Here is an 18214-nt window from a genome sequence, read left to right on the forward strand (position 1 = left end):
CGCCTTTAGAAGAAAGTTTGATACCTTTAAACTGAGTAAATATGGATGTAAAGGGAAGGCTTTGAAACCAAACAGTCTCAAATTGAAATGTGAATCTAATGGAAGTTCAAAGGCTGGAAAGATGCAAAAGAACTTCTCAACCTTGACAAAACTTTCTCGAAATTCAAATTTTGGACAAACGACGATAAACAAGCTGCACAAATGAGACATATTTCAGATGAAAAGCAGGCTTGATATTCAGAGGCGTTGATCGAGACTGTTTGGTGCAAGTGGACTACAGAAATACGAGGATGGCATTTCATTCATCTCCGTTAAAGCCTCCCTAGCCACATGTCCTTGCCAACTGATTCTAACTGACTTAAAATTAGGTGAAAAAGAAAATGGTTCAGATATTCCCATGACTGCTGCTGCTCTTACCCTCGTGCTCCAGCAGTGTGCTGAATTACGATCACCTCATCTGCTTTAATTCATCCGGCGTCTCATTTTACAAACACAAAATTACCGCCTTAGAAATGAGAGCAAGAGAGTTGGCATGAAGTAAGCCATTCGCTGAAGAGTAATCAGTGACTGTTTGGTCAAAGTTATGACCCTTTGAAATATCAGTTAGTTTATTATAAACTTGAAATTAAAACTTCCTTTTTAAACTTGATTTTTATTTAAACGAACATGCATGTTTTTCGTGGGCTTCTGCAAAATACACACATCTGACCTCTACGCTGACCTTCTCTACTGATCTGTTCCACCCTTAAAACATTCTCCTCCTCTCGGAGTGATGAATAGCAGGCGGTCTTAAATGTTGACTTCCTGTTTGGCGCGCGTCTGGGCTGAGGAAGAGCTGTAAAACCTGAAAGGAGCCTGCAAAGGGCACAGCATGAAGTTATTTCCTCCCATAATGCTTAATTGCTTGTTTGATTACCTTGTGTTTTTTACAGCATTAAAACGGGAGGTGACCAACCTTAGCTTTTCATTTGACAATAAGCATGTGACCTTGAGATAACCGCCCATGCTGATGACACAAAAACAACTACGGTCAAGGTGATGTGTGGATTTTACTTTTTATTAATGTGAGAACTAAAGAAGCGTAGGAGACAGAGTGACCTTTTCAGGTCTGCAAAATGTCTACAGCTAATTCATGCAGCTACGCTGGAATAAAACTTATTGAAGTAAAACTTTTATAGTCTGATACCATAAGTTTTCTAATTTCCACTAAGAATTTTTTATTCTCTTAAATGAAGGTTCCAGAAGGGGGGGGGGGTTTGCAGCATTTTTGGCTCCACAAAGAACCTTTCACTGAACAGTTCTTTAAAGAACCATTTTTGTCTTTGTGTGAAGAACAGTTTAAAAATCTAAAGAACCTATACTTCTACTATAACACAACTTTGTTGGAAGTTAAAGAAACAGAGATGCCAATAAAACATTTATTTTTAAGAGTGTTTAGAAATCAAAGATCTGGTGCTTTAAATAGTTAGTTAGATAGTTAACCCAAACTGAAAATGCTAAATTTCAGAAACACCACCACTGTAGTCTAATTTGAATTAATAACATTTCAGACAACGTCAGGTGCTAACAATGTATAAACACTACTTCAAAATAAAGATTCTTCAATGGTTCTTTGCAGCACCTTATGTTTAACTCTTCTTCTAAAGCATATTTTTTCACTGTATTAAAGGAACACCGTTTTTTGAAATAGGGCTTATTCACCTTCTTTCCTACATTTAGATAGGTGGGCAAATGCATTTTTGTCTCAGTGCATGCATTGTTTTAGTTTGATAGGGTCGGCTCTAGCTTAGCTTAGCATAATGAATGGAATCCTTTGTTGCCAGCTAGCATGGCCTGAGTAAAAGTGATATAAAAAAAAAAAAAACCCACCTAATTACTTCTTGTGGCCTGCGTATTCACAACGAGTACAAATAGCGATGCAGATTAACACTAGGTGATTTCCTATGCAGATATTGACTTGGGACTATATTAGGGGGAAGCACAGGCGAAGCACTGCTACTTGGGCGCAGAGATATCTCGCCCAAGTAGCAGTGCTTTGCCTGTGCTTCCCCCTAATATAGTCCTTAATATATAAGTCAATATCTGCCTAGGAAATCGCCTAGTGTTAATCTGCATCGCTATTTGTACTCGTTGTGAATACGCAGGCCACAAGAAGTAATTAGGTGTTTTTTTTTATTTTTTTATATTACTTTTACTCAGGACATGCTAGCTGGCAACAAAGGATTCCATTCATTATGCTAAGCTAAGCTAGCGCCGACCCTGTCAAACTAAAACAATGCATGCACTGAGACAAAAATGCATTTGCCCAGCTATCTAAATGTAGGAAAGAAGGTGAATAAGCCCTATTTCAAAAAACGGTGGAGTGTTCCTTTAAGTTACATGTGCTATATAGCCCTTAAGAGATTCAAAACGTACTTGATGGGATATTATATGTTCTTTAAATCAGTGTTGCTGATTTCTGTGTTGCTTAAAGAGGTGACTTGCTTCCAAAACACAAAATATACTTTGACGAATATTTCATTTTTCAAGAATGCTTGATGTGGCGAGCAGGACGAGTGGCGTGATTAATGATGAGCGGAAGCATAAAAGGAGGAGTGACGACAGTGGAGATCGAGAGAGGACAGGCCTGGACTTGTGTTTTGTTTGTTTTATTATATGTGACAGCACTCGTCCGTGAGGGGCTGCTGTCTTTTACTTTCGTTTTGTATTTGTTTATTTTATTATTAAAGTTGTGAATTTTCGCCAGTTCCCACCTCCTTCTTCCCACAACAACGAACTGCGTTACACTTGATTTTTCCCAAACAATGGAAGTCAGAGGGTCCTGTGTTGCTTTGGAACCCACTGACTTCCATGGATAAAAAATAAAAGAAAAAACTCTTCTTTTGTGTTACACAGAAAAAAAAAAGTCATAGAGGTTTGGAACGACATGTGGGAAAGTAAATGATGTGAATATGCTGATTTAAAGAAAGTACAATTTCACATCAATAACCTTGTTTTTTTCCATCTCTAAAGATCGATACAGCCCATATAACTCAAATGTACAGTGAAAAATTATGCTTTAAAAGAAGATTTGTACACTGAAGAAATTTTATTTTGAAGATCGCTAGATAATAAGTTGCGTTTATACGTTTGTTAACATCCGACGCAGTCCAAAACACTTTTGGTATATTTCAAATTAGTCGGCAGTGGCCGTGTTTGAAGCTAGAATAAAAGTAAATGACTTTCAGGGGTCTCTATTACTGACGAAAAAAGAAAATTATGTGAATGATCTCGTCAACATTCGGTAATGAGGAAATTCAGCAAATGACAGCACTTTGTTCTGAATCCTTTGTTCACTACTGTCACGCCAATAAAGAGAAAGGGAGAGAAACAGGGATCGGATTTGTTTCTGGGCTTTAGAACATCTATGCCGTATGCAATGCAGAACAAAAGAGAAGTTACAATACGCTATTCAACGTCTGTACAAAATTAGTCTAAAAAAATTGACAAAGTTGAAAGAGATGCACAGAGAGGCTCTGCAATGCTCCATATTTTTGGTGAGGGAACGTTTTGGCCTGCAGTGTCCATCAGAAGGCCTGATTAGCATAAACGACAGGCTTTTTTCAAAGATCAGACGGTTTCTAATCATTCGGTGTGTTTGCCACAGTGCTAATAAGATGGAGACGGACTGAGAAATGCCTCCCTAATGCTTTCATCACGCAGAGTGGCTTTTCAGATTAATGGCAATCGGAGACACCCACGGCTCCAGCTCACGGGGGCCGTCGACGCTGCATCGTGCGGTCATTACATTATCACGTAATAACAGATAGCCCGAATGAATGCGAAACAAAACGCCCGTCCCTTGTCTCTTGATCCTTCATTTTCTTTAAGCTATACTTGCTCTTGGCTCCTTTCTCTGCTGGAGGAGACCTGGCAGACATCCAAGGCCTATGCTTGCTGTTTTAAAAAAAGATTTACTCCAGCCAAAGTCATTATTAGTGAAGTGAAGAGATTAAATGGAGATATGTGCTAAATTCCAGGATGTGTTTCTGATAGGTGTGGAGCAACATCTCATTTGTTAGCGATTCATTACGGTAATTGAGAATGCAGGAGAGAAAATTACGGTGATAATGATCCTGTTTTTGAGAACCGCTTTTTATTAGTTTGATTCAGTACGGCAGTCAGAATCCAATTAATTAAGGAGTCTGACCTCTGACATGATTACTAGTGTCGCCCTAATCTATGCAGGGGCCGTGAACGTAATAAAACTCTCATTTGCTAATCGGCTAAAAGAAAATGAAATGGCATAAAGTGCATGCCTTTGTTTTTTGTGAAAAAACAACAGTGTAAATGAGGCTAAACGTGACAAGAAGTTCATTTTGGTTGACTTTTAATTAAAAATGATAAATACTGCGGATAAAAATCGTGAAAGCTTAAGCAATCTTATTTTTTTTTAAAGTTATTATTTAAATGTTATTATTTAATTATTAAAAATATTATTATTATATTATAGTAGTAGTAGTAGAAGTGTATTTCTAATGTTGCACATGCCCTGACTTTCTTTAAAAAAAAAATTTGTTAAAAACACAAACAATAATAATAATAATATAATAATAATAATAATAAATGTCTAATGTTCTAAACTAAACCTTAAAAAAAGCACTAAATAAAATTGTATAATAATAAAAAATACTACTACTACTAGTAACAAACTATTATTATTATTATTATTATTACTGTCTCTGAAAACCAATCATAACCAATCATATTTCTAATGTTATAACCTTCGAATGCTAAAACTTTTTGTAGGTCTCAGCAAAGCTTTTTGCAGAAAGTACTATAATACTTGGAAATTTACACTCTTTTCCTCAAAGAATTAAAGCTCCAGCCACACAAGCAGGCCTGTCACCTCTTTCCAACAAAAGCGTTAAGATTTCCTTCCAGTATAATTGTGCTAGACAGGAGGGAGCTTGCTTTGCTTTCATTACCTCAGTGTTTACTTCTCCTTTATGCTGACTGCGCAATATTTCAGTCACTCCTCAAATCGCACCGCTCAAAATGAACTGAGCTATAGTGCAGTCCATCCTATAGAAACAATTATAGGACCGACGTTGCTGCCAAAGAGCGCTTTTACACACAGCGAGTATTGCGGTGAGAGGCTAGTCCATCACATTAAGAGGATGGGAGAACCATTACACCTCTGGAAAAACGTGAGAAGTATGTGCGTGTATGTGTTTGCACGTGTGTGTATAAATTAGAATGCATCGAGAAGGCCCCGCTTGCAATATACTTGGTGTTCACCATTCCAGCTTTTAAAATGGAGCTTCATTTTATATGCAGTTTTGGCTCTAAAACGTCATTATGTCTGTTGTGCTACAATTGCAGCGTTGGAGAGGCGCTTTGGTGTGTCTGTTAGCGGCACAGATGCATCTATACCAGGGTAGAAAATCAAAGAGCCAAACTTTTATTAAATTGGTGCCATTTAGCCAATCAAAGATGTCACTTCGATGCTACCAAATACGAGCACACTAGAGGTAAAACCGAACATTTTATGCAAAAGTCCATTATGAACATGGCAGATAATAGGAGGAAGAAAATTATGGAAAACATGTTTGAGTGCATGAAGTGCTCTCAGCTTTAGGATCTTGGGAGAAACGTTCTACTCACATGAAAGTGGCTGAGTGTATGCACATTTTCCTGTCATCGTGGAGTTTTAAGAATAACCCAGGGCTTGTAGCAGATGCTTCGAAGATAACATCTCATTGACAAAGAGCTTCTTTTTCTCTCCGATTAGATCGGCTTGAAAATCTTCCTGTGCACTTCATCTTTTATTACACAGACAAATTCATCTGTGACATACTTGCATCATCAAGGATTTAAGTGAAAGATCTTTTGTAGAATCTCAAATTCACCCTGACATGATGAGAAGCAGACTGTATATGACAAAAGAGGTAGAGGGTTTTAAACACATTATACACTTAACTCTTTCCCTGCCAGCGTTTTTGATCATTTTCACAAAACTTTCATGGCCCCCGGAAAATTTTGTTGTATGAATATCTGAACAGGCAATATATCAAAAGAAAGAACAGACCCTCTGCTTTTAAACAACAACAACAACAACAAAAAATTATTCTAGCTTCATGCATTATTTTTTTTTTTTTATCAACACTTAAATGTGGGTAAGTTTCATTAAAAAAGTAACATTTTGAGCAAAAAGCTGAGAAAATTGTGCTTTTGTCAAAAACTACATCAGGATAGAATTCAGAGTGATGATCAAAACATCCATCAACACCCCAAAGCTTCACAGTCCTATTGCTCGTCCTCGGTCAACATTTCATTCAGTAACATTAGACAGTTTTGATTTATATGCTTTTTAATGTTGATGATCACATGCTTTTACATAATGCATCTGCTTACACATGCTATCTCTTGTTTTCGCTTATTCTTCGCCGCCTGTCTTTTTGATCAGGAGACTCTTTCAGAAGATGTAATAGCGGCCCTATTGTATAACAGTGAAAACACGGAAAGCTGGAAAATTCCTTCAGTGGCGTGGAAGTGTTATCTCATAAATGATGGAAATGTCTGTCAATGGCGGGGAAAGAGTTAAAGTTGCACCAGAGATATTATAAAGAGGAGTGGGGAAACTATTTGTATAAAAATGAATGGGAAAATCAAGATGCTCAATATTGCAGCTTTAGAAATTAAAATCCCAATTTGTTTTCTCTAGAAAGAACATGCACATTTAACTGGAAGTGCAAATGTAGTTTTTAGCAGCATCATGCAAAGCTTTTCAAATTTTTACAGTTACTGATGCCATTGTAGCAATGCTTTATTTCAGGTAAATCACTATTCATTTATTCCAAAAGTATCTATAAAGCAGGATCTACTGAAATAAAATGAGTGTTAAACAACATTCAGATGGTCATGCAATCTTAACATAGCACCCCAATTAGGCAACCTGCTCCATACAGAAGCAGTTCTTGAAGGCCACTAACATTCATTATACGATTTCAAACATTTCTTAAAAATTCTTAACTATTTAAATGAGGGGGGAAAAAAATCACTGAGTTCACCTTCAAGAAGCATAATAGAACCTTTCAGATAATTCATTTATTCAGTATTAAAAAATACAGCTGCTATTGATATTTATTCAAAAATACTATGCTTGCTTGATTCGAGTGCAGCAGAAATATTAAAAATGTAATTAAAAAGACAAATATTGGCACGTATGGCGTGCACGCCAAATAATTAGGCGCTCCACTGAGGATACGGCTTAAAAGAGATAATCCTAAAGGATAGAGTGAGTTAGACGTGGGAGTAAAATAGATTTTCCAACTTTCTCATAAAACAAAAATAATTGTCTGGCAATGATGAGAGCAGCAGTGATGTTCGATAAGTCCAAGAGCTAAATTTGAAGGAGTTTCCCAGCCGTTAGCACCCACCTGCTGTGTTTTAATTGCTTTTTAGGGAAACAGAGTTTAAAAAAACAAAGCAAATTGTACGAATTTGATGACTGAACACCATCTGCCTGCTGTAGCACATGCCAGTTTTTCCTTTTGTCCATATATAAAACCACAAATATTCTGTATTCTTACGGCCAATGCAAGTGCACTGAACAAGCAAATTAAAATAGCATTATTTATTTATTTGCTTATTTTGATGTCAGTGGCTATTTTCTTTGCGTTAAAAGTAAAGAGAATCAAGAGAACAGAGATAATATTTTGTATGCTAATAGCTCCAACTAAAACTTTATTTCTATTAACTAGCGCACGGATTTTATATTGAGAATTTGGCTGTATGGCCGATTAGAAACATGCATTTTTATGGTATGCTAATCATGCTTGCCTGTTTTCATTCAAGGCGGCGAATGATGCTAATTAGCTGTATTTCAAATGATTATAATAAAGCATAAATCCCAGCCTCAGTCTTTGTGGTAGGCTGCAACTAATGTGCAAGAATTATAGCGGTGGAGCAAGCAATGCTGATGTTAAAATCTCTAAATTATGCATTATCTCTGTGAGCCAGGTGAAATCATCAACAGCGCAAAAATGTGCTAATGGCACGGTAGCCTAAGGAAATACTGCTCATGTTCTTACTGACCGAAAAGGAGAAAGAGGAAGGGAGAGAATTGGGGACTAGAGATAGAAAAAGTACAGCTGAAAACTGAAGGTCTAATCAACCACTCTGCTAGTGTTTGTTTGTTTGTTCATTTGTTAATGTTTGTTCATTAGTTTGCTCATTCCTTTTGTTCACTTGTTTGCTCGTTCATGCATTCGTTCACTCACTCGTTTGCTCGTTCTTTCTTTCTTTGCAATGTGATTGTTGCAAAAAAATGGATGTACTTGGCAGCTAAAGACCAAATGGTAAGAGGAAACAAAATGGTCTCAACAGGTCAAGTGGGATTTGCATAGACTAAACGAGGTGTGGAAAGGTGATTATGCTGTTAGAAATCTCGCCTTGAAATCCTGAGCTGCATGAAATGAAACTATTCTCAGCATTTGAAAGTAAGCCAATGGTTCTCCTCAATGACATATAGCTGGCCGGAAGGGGTTACTGAGACCTCTCAGACTTCTCTCTAAAGAACAGTACCGTTTGCATAATCTTTCTATAGTATGTCAGACAGTTGTGTTAGAGTGGAGACTTACGCCTGAGGCCTGGTGTCAAGGAATAATCTCCTGGCAAACCTGCACAGTGAAATAAGAAAGAAAGAAAAAAAATTGGGGGGCCTCAAATTTGTGGGAAAGACTGTATCTGCAATACGCTACAGCAGAGTGTCTAGCTTTTTTAACATATTACTACAATATGTTTAAATGACTCGTTCACTAATTTGTATTATGTAAGATCAGTTTAGTTAGGCTGGCTTGTGGTCATGTCTACCACTCAAGTTGAGCTATTTTTACCTTGACAAATTAGGATTGACACATTGAACAAAACTATCAAGGCCTACGGATAAGCATTGACAGGAACATTGCTCAAAGCAGACAATTTAAAATCTGACAGTAATTGTCCTGAAATGTATTGTACAGTGCTTCAAAGGAGAGGAATTTAGAGACGCAACGTGTCTGAAAGAGTCCAACAGCACACTTAAGGCAACAACTTTTTGTTTTGTTCACTAATTGACCATCCTTCTCCTTTTCTGTCTACCATCACCTTGGTCTTCCTCTTCTACAGTATGTCTTTCATGTGTCTTCTTGGAGTTCACAATCTTAAACACTTAACTTGTTGTTTCTTTATCTGAGGAGTACCAAACGACACCTTCAACACATTCTGTTTTTCCAGCTTTCACTCAGAACAGAGGCATGAGAGAGCTCTAATGCATGATGCATGAAGCTGCACTGGCCTGTGGGTAAAACCTGGCGAGAACCGCTCCTCTTCCTCTGCCCTACGATAAGGACTCGCATATTCCAGTCTTACATATTTATTGTTTTGGTTTATAGTTGAGTGGTTTGAGATTAATTATTTGTTGCGCATAAATCTATTATGTGCATTTCTACATGCTCTCAGCAGGCAAACATGGGTCTTTTCTAGTCAATACTGAATAGGGCACTCAGCGTGATAGGCAATCACCTCAGATCAATACTAATGTTTTTAGAGACTTCGGGCGAGCTTTGTTCGAGAAAGAAACCGCTATTTAATTCAGTCAGAGTATATTTATTATCAGCTTTAATTTATAGGCTCAGTACGTCTAATCCGACTGACTGCACTGTCTTTTCTGCTTCAGCTATTGTTTGAATACCAGAGATGCTGTGCAAAATGTCTCCTCAGACTTCAATTTCAAACGCTTTTTTCTTGGTTTTTAGGAGCCTATAAGACACACCTCACTGAATGTCTGTATGGGCTGTTCAAGCTCTTTTAAAAGCTTTGCCATGGAAGAATCCACACTTCATTTTCTAATTCAAGGTTCAATTTCTTGTAAAATCGCCATTTGACAGCAGCTCTCAGATCTAACGAACAGAAGCATTTTATTTTGCTCAGTAATATCAGCCCTCGGGACCGGTACTACTTCTTCCAAGGCGGTTCAGAAGGACAGAATGACTGAAGCAAAGGTCAGATGACGTTAAAAGGAAGTTCTTTCTTACCGTCCGCTCACTACAAAACACGCCACCAGGAAGATAAGGAGCACAATGCCACCAGCTATGGACACCGCAAGGATTGTGGACTGGTTAGGGTCCCCAATGGCCAGCATATCTGAATAGGGAGAAAGAGAAGAAGAGACACATTTGTGTCAGTGTTAAACCTCATGTTCTGCTGAGTTCAGCCTCAGAAAGCTCAATGAGTTCCTATGACCTAATCAAAACCCACAAGAAAGATATTCAGGCATGTGATAAGGTAAGGACAAAAAAGACGACAATAATAATAATAATAGTAGTAAAATTACAATACTGTAATTTTAACCTGCTGTTTATACCACAGGTTTATATATTTCTGTTTTAACTAGGCTTGTTTATTTCAAAAAGTAGATTTTTTGCAATATAGTGACATTGGTTGTAAAAAATAAATAAAAAATCATTGTGTTTATTCATATTTTATAACAAACAAGTAATGTAACAAATTTCAACCTTTGAACATATCATCATCAAGTATGTGGTGTCTTAGACCCCAAAGAAGGTTAAATATTTAGCTTCAATGTCAAACTTTGCTTTTGTTCCCTCAAAAATAAATAAAAATAAAATAAAAACAGCTGCATCTGGCCACTAAATATGTGGGCGAAGACAGGAGTCAATTTTCTAATTTACGCATGCCATCCAAATAGGTATGTTAACAGAGGGAATAACAGGCTCGGTTTGAAAGTTTCACGGCAAGCATATAGATTTTATGCTGCTGCAATCGACTCATTACTCAAAACAAATACATCATTTATCAAGCCCGGCAACGCATGAGTAACCGCCTCTTTCAGGAAAATGAATATCTCCAGCAACAGGAATTGATTTAGAATTCCACTCAACTTCATTCAACAATCTCAGTTATGCACCACGTACAGAAAGAGATCACAACTCACTGAGACAGGAACAGATGCACCGATCAGCTAAGCAATATGCTAAATATGAATTTCTCACAGCTATATGATTGTACCAAGTTTTTTTTAATTTATTTTTTGACAGGGACAGTGAGAGACATGACAGGAAAGGACATGGAGAACTGAAAGGAAAGGACGTGGAGAACAGAAGGAACAGGATTAGGAAAATAGGAAAGCAGGATTCAAGCTCAAGTATGTCACAGCAGGTGCGCTAAATAAATTGCAGTGATTTTATAGTTAGCAATAAATAAATAAATAAAAAAGTATATGGGAACAATTCTGTTAACTGAAATAAAATAAATAAATAAATAAATAAACAAACAAACAATAAATATAATAACTAAAAAAAATTGAAAGTAAATTAAAATAATTCTGTTGACTAATTTGTACTGGTAAATTAAAAAAAAAGGTCACAAAACAAAACTCCAAAAAATGGCCACAAATTAATTTTTTGTTTTTTTGGAAAAAAAAAAAACCCCTGGAAAAACTGTAAACCTTTACAACCAGACTGCATTAAACATGAAAATGCGACCAGATATCAATAACGCAGTGAAATCCAGATTAATTTAGCCTTTTTAAATTCAGCAGCCCTAAATTAAAAATCAATAAATCAATAAATTAAACTGATTTAATTTAAAATCAATACATAAATTAAAAAATGAATTAAAAAGATAAGTTTAAAATAAAAGACATAATTTAATTAAAAATGTAAAACTACCAATGAGTTCCATAAAGGGGTTTTAGGGGAATATTTCAGACAAAATGCATATGCTGTTTACAGTAATGTATGTTCTGCTCTGATGTGTATCGTATGAACTAATGCACATGGTGTAAGCGGTTTATGAATGTCAGTGTGAGCCGAAGGCTTAAGCATTTCTTATATAATTAAAAGAGCAATTACTACACTGGACTCGGTTAACTTTCAGCTTGGCAGATCAGGTCTGCTGAGCTCTGTGATATGCTTCCAGAGACGCTCGCTGGGCCGTAACATGCTTTAAATTAGGCGCATATACCACAAAGTCTCTGTGTTTACCGTATGCCCCAAAGCTTTTTAAAATGTGCCACCATTCTTTGATCTCCATCAAAGGAACACAGGTCAGCTGAACACAGCTTCGTTTGTCCTCATAAGACACGGCGACACGCACATGCTTACCTCCCAGGGAGCATAAGCAGGAGGTTTGGTAAATAAGTCACATAGTGTACGTATGGGTGCGGGATGCCGTTATGAGTGGTGCGGGGTTGTCACCTCTGACTTTCTTAGTTGGGAACACTTAGTATTTAACAATATTATTGATCTGACTGTACTAACGCTGTTGTGTGAGAACTGAACTGAGCTGGACAATGACATTTTTTATTTTAGTTTTTTGCAGAACTGCTTTATAGATTAAATGAATTCATTTAATACTTAAAGGAATACGCAGACTTTTCGGGACTTTAGCTTATTCACCTTATCCCCCAGAGTTAGATAAGTCCATACATACCCTTTTCATCTCCGTGCATGCCGTAACTCTGTCTGACGCACCCACCGCTAGCCTAGCTTAGCACAAAGACTGGAGGTAAACAGCTCCAGCTAGCACACAGCTCCCAGTAAGTGACAAAATAATGCCAACATGTTCCTATTTACATGTTGTGATTTGTATAGTCACAGCGTGTGCAAATAACAAGGTCACATGAGACACACCCATCTTCTAACCGTATACAAACTGGGAACTATATTCTCAGAAGGCGAAGCACTGCTACTTCTGCGGAGTGATTTACTCCAACTCTGAGCAAACTCTCTGCTCCTCACCACGGGACTTCTCAGGTGCTGCGAGCAAATCACTCCGCCCAAGTAGCAGTTAGTCACTTTCCAGTTATCACTGTAAAGCTGCTTTGAAACAATCTGTATTGTATAAAGCAAAATAAAAATAAATGTGACTTGACTTGACTTTTTGAGCACCAAATCAGCATATTAGAATAATTTCTGAAGGATCATGTGACACTGAAAACTGGAATAATGGCTGTTGAAATTTCAGATTTGTTCAACACAGGAAAAAAATACATATATTGAAATAAAAATCAGTTATTTTACATTTTAATATTTCACAGTATTTCGGTTTTGCTCTATTTTACATCAAATAATAATTTTTTTATTTATTTATTTTTATAAAATCATACCGATCCCAAATTTTCTGTTTTGAATACAGAATAACTGTAGAAAGAAGCAGCTGTATAAATGGTATGTGTACACAAACTTTTTAATGCTGTCAATGTCTGGAAAAATAACTAAAACTATTGCATAGACACAAAGGCTTAATCAAGATAAAATTATAAAAAGAGGTAAAATTTCCCAGCATAACATCACTATTATGCTATTAGTGCTGGTTTGCGGTGGGTTCCCCAAAGATTTGCGGTATGCCACTTATGAACCATCAATAGAGTGGATCAAAGAAAGGGAAAAAGTCCCAAAAAAGGAAACTGTTAAAGGGACTGTTTTTTCTCTACGAAGCTCCCCCTAGCTCCCCCTAGTGTCTGGTAGTAAATGCTTTCAAACACGCTGTCGTAAAAACAAACTGTTGTCCCTCCCCCCTCGCCACGAGGAACCGGCTATTTCAAAACCAGTTATGTCTACCGAGGTAAGTAAAGTAATATTTTCTTTCCAACTGATGCTTTTTCAATATTTTTTTTATTGTGTTGTCATGCATACTAGTATTTTTACCGGGAACGAACGATTTACAGCGAATTACTGCTTTCGTGTTTTGTTTTTTTGGGAGAGTGGGCATGAGCAAAAAAAAAATATATATCGGAGGCTAATATTTGTCTAAAGTTATATTAGCAAGGTCTATAAGTTCATCTGGTAGAATGAGGGTTTACCTTTGCTTGTCTAAGAAAACATCAGAACGTTTTTTCTAGCTCGATCATGATATGTGCAACATGTTTATTGCCTATTATCAGACGCGTTGACTTAGTGAATTTCCCCGGCTCTGCCATTATACACACGTTTGCAACGATCGCTAACCGGGTTTTGTTAGCCTGCCTCTGTGCTGGGGATGCTTGCCGTAAACTGATCCTGCTTCTCGCGATGTCTGAGACTTTGTGAGACTGAAGGACGCGGGTAGGACGCGGGTAGGATACACCGAACTTGCAAGCGGGATATTCTTCCTACAGGCAGTAGGAGTGGGCGATAGAGTCTTCATTCGCCCTGTAATGAGTCATTTAACCATATACCGACTTACGAAGATGATTAATTAACACGAAAACATTGCCTGGTGTCCCTTTAAGAGAAGGATAAAAGCATCACCCTCATGACTGGTCTCCAGCTCTATCTCTCCACCGTAGCTGCCGTAGCCTCCGTCAGTGCGCGCCCTCACTCTGAACACATAGGTGGTGCCGGGCTTCAGGCCCTCCACTGTCATCATGTGGGCTTTGGTTTTCAGAACCGTGTAGTTCTGGTCTCTTTGGTTCTGGAACAGAAAAGAACAACAATGTTCAAACAATTCACTCACAGTAAAATTGTTTTGGTTGGATTTATAGATAGATAACAGAAAACTATGGTACATTTAGACTCGCATACTGTTCCTGTCGGAATTTAATGGTAATTTGTAAAATGTTACTAAAACTAGCGTTCAAAAGTTTGGGGTCAGTATAAATGTTTTTGAAACAAAATGTTAATATGCTCACCAAGGCTGCATTTATATGATCAAAAATACAGTTGATATTGTAAAATATGTTGTGAAATATTATTACAATTTAAAATAACGGTTTTCTATTTTAATATTTTAAAATGTAATTTATTTTGGTGTTGGCAAAGCTGAATTTTTCAGTGTCACATGATCCTTCAGAAATCATTCTAAAATGGTGATTTGGTATTAGTATCAATGTTGAAACCAGCTAATTATTATTTTTTGTTGAAATACACTTTTTGTAACAATGTAATACATCGTTGCAGAACAAAGGAAATCTTACTGACCCCAAATGTTTAACTAGTTTAATCTTGACTAACATCACACTTCATCAGCAATTTCTTTCAGCATACATTGAATTATCAAGATGAAATTTTAAAAGTTTCAACAAGCCTTCTGTTAAATATTACTGTGGTGCTATGCTAACAATGTGAACAATTCAATCTGAAATATACTTGTTAAAGCTTTTTAAAGTAAACGGCAGGGTGACAGTGTTGAATTTCGAGTCTGAGCAGTAGAAAAGTGCATAAGAGGATTAATGAAGGATATTATTTCAGCAGCATGTTAACACTGTAGCCAGCAGGCGTCATATTTTGAGTCATTTTAGGGAGGCAGATGCTGGGGTGCTAACTGTCGAGGCCAGGGCTTTCATTTACCCTGTTTGACATGATTATTGGTGTGATTATAGTTACATGAGTCAGACATCTGCAGTGGTGTGTGAATGTGAGTCTATGGATACAGTGTGTTTATTAATTTTATAGTAATTACCTGCCAGCTAACATTTTACATGGTAGATTCACTTATTCTATTCTGCATATTGTACACAAAAATGGCTATAGTTGGCCTGACTTTGTCTTACAGTCAGCAGTCTGGATAGTCATTTCATTTACATTTACTCTATGCATTGTCTGACACTTTTATCTTAAAGGTCCCATTGCATGAAAATTTCACTTTATGAGGTTTTTTAACCTTAATATGAGTTTCCCTAGCCTGCCTATGGTCCCCCAGGGGCTAGACGTTTTGATGGGTGTAAACCAAGCCCTGGGTATTTTTGAGAAAATGAAAGCTCAGACGGGCGAATCTAGAAATCTTCCCGTTATGTCGTCATAAGGGGAAAGGTTACCTCCCCTTTCTCTTCTTTGCTCGCAAAAAGAATTTGGCCCGCCCATGAGAAAATGAGCTGCGTGAGCGCGATATTCTTTTTTCCTCGAGAGACATCATGGCTTGCAAACGAGCGAAGCATGGCAGTTGCTCAGTGTTTGGATGTACAAATTAACACAAAAGTATTTTTTTAGTTCCTTCATCCGAGCCTCTGAAGAACCAGTGGGTTTTGTGAATTTCTGATGTGTAATTGTTCAAGTTCAGACAGATAATCTTTCTCTCAAAGTCGTTCAATATTGTTTATGCATCAGTAAATCAATCCAGTGACTAAACGATCAACTTCACGTCGTTTCTCTTAGTAGGATGAAAATAATCTTACTTAAACTGTGATTAATATACAGAAAGCGATCAAAGAACAATCCCTTTCCAATCGCCCAAGCTGTCAATCACACAGCGCAAGTTTATCTGGACACTTGCCAAAACTTGTTATGAAATCAATGACGCTGTTACACTGCACAACGAAGCTCTTACTGTACTTACCTCATGTTTGCAGTGGTGAAATCATTAGTGAGAGTGCAGAAACTGCGTTGCAATGATAAGATCTTCATTCATGCGATCAACAGACTGTCATCTGCTCAATGCTCATCACTGCAACCTTTTACAGTATGTGATGGGAATAGATCTAAATGCTTTAAAAACTTCTCACGATTTGTTAATCTCGATAGCTGTAATAGTAAAAACGTATAATAGCTGTAATAGTAAAAGTTTTCGAGAGAGTTCCACATGTAACGCTAGATATTTCATATGCAAGCATGTCAGCCAATCACAGCAGTGGGCGTTTACACTGAAGTCTCACAGCAGACACGCCCCTTCAAACAGAGTGTTCAAATCAGAGGCTAAAATCAGGCTAGGAAATATGCCTTTTATTTCTAAATTATAACAACTTTTGATCTAAAAACATACTAACATTATAAGGGCACCCCAGGAAACATTCTAAAATAATAAAATAATCCATGTAATGGGACCTTTAAGCTACTTGCATTCAAGCTATTCAAGTCTAAAGAAATCTAAAAATATCTTGCAATATGATCTTATAAATTGATAATCTAAACATAGAATGATCAAAAGACCAATGATATTCCTCAAAGAAATCAGCTACCAGTTACTAAATCAGATCAGCGTTTCAGCCAAAACACCCTTTCAAAACAAATAAATCTTTTCCAAATATTAAAGAGCATCCCGTAACCAAATGGGTTCTGGGAAAGACTTGGTCCCTGTCCACCACGCCCAGAATGAACATGGGCAGAGCAGGTTTGTGTGTGAGAGCGTGGGACCATTCCAGTTCCAACAAACACAGCATGAACCACACGATCTCCAATGCCAGACACCCATCCTGGCATTCAGTCTGAGCTGACATCCCATAATCATACAGCAACCAGCATGTGTGCCAGACTAGACTGGGTCAAACGATAGCATCTGTGCAGGTTTGATGTAAAAAAAACCTTCAACCGTCAACAGACAGTACGCTTTGAATGGTTAGAAGAGATGATATATTTAACTTGATGAGAATGAAAATTATGTGTAAAAAACATTTAATTTTATGTCATATTTTATTTAATGTATTACATAAAATATTTACATAAATTTTTTGAAATAAATAAAACATTTGCATAAAACAAAAATGGAATTGATTATTGGATGCACTATCCCTCAAAGCCTTGATTTCATTACTTATTAACACCATGCATGTTCTCCTTTAGTCTGGATGTGTGTGTATCTGTGTATGCAGGTGTGTTACAGTAAAGATATTCTCTCAGATTGGAGAAATATAATGTAATATAAACTAATATAAAATAAATACATAAATATGTTAAGATATGCCAGTGCAAGTTGCTTTCAGTTGCATTTTAGTCTGGGACTAGGCTTAATCCTTGTCTGTGAAACCGGGGGTGAGTATACAGGTGTGTTTCTGTGAAGCCATTCTCTCTGATCGGTGATGCCGGTGATGACATCAGCCCTGGTTTCATTCTCCCGTTATAATTAAAGAGCTATGTGTATGTGTGAGCAGTCAGCTGTGGCGTACAGGGTCTACTGATTGCTTTCATTCCCAAAGGCACGATGATGCTTCAGCCCTCAATTACACATGCCAGAGCTGCCTGGACAACTGCAATCGTTGCAGCTTTTAATGGAGGTCAAAGAAGCATGTTTGTAATCTGTGTATGAGGATGAGAAGTCCGCTTGTTAGAGTAGAGCTGATGGAAATATAAGAGGAGAAAAGAAGAAGAGGAAGAGGAGATGAGATGTACCTTCTCATAATAGATGACTTCATATTCCACTATGACTCCGTTTGGTCTGTCGGGTCCTTGCCAGGCCAGTGTGATACTGTCTTTACTCTTTCTCTCTTTCAGGATCACATTCACTGCAAACAGAGTGAGACAGAGGGAGAGAGAGAAGA

General features: G+C 37.3%; 1 protein-coding gene across 2 annotated transcripts in view; it reads right to left on the reverse strand.

Annotated features, from left to right (window-relative positions):
* Positions 1-18214, reverse strand: part of epha4b (eph receptor A4b) — a 127216-nt gene that overhangs the window by 36794 nt on the left and 72208 nt on the right. Inside the window, exons 6-9 of one of the 2 annotated variants that reach the window (XM_084119059.1) lie at positions 18066-18178; positions 14277-14439; positions 10059-10167; positions 8625-8663 (exon numbers count right to left, since the gene is read on the reverse strand). In XM_084119059.1, coding sequence (XP_083975185.1) covers positions 8625-8663; positions 10059-10167; positions 14277-14439; positions 18066-18178 — 424 coding nt within the window. The remainder of the gene's footprint in view (positions 1-8624; positions 8664-10058; positions 10168-14276; positions 14440-18065; positions 18179-18214) is intronic. The other variant, XM_084119060.1, reaches the window with a different exon arrangement.

This window comes from Abramis brama, assembly GCF_963993115.1.
Source record: "Abramis brama genome assembly, chromosome: 7".
Classification (NCBI taxonomy): Eukaryota; Metazoa; Chordata; class Actinopteri; order Cypriniformes; family Leuciscidae; genus Abramis; species Abramis brama.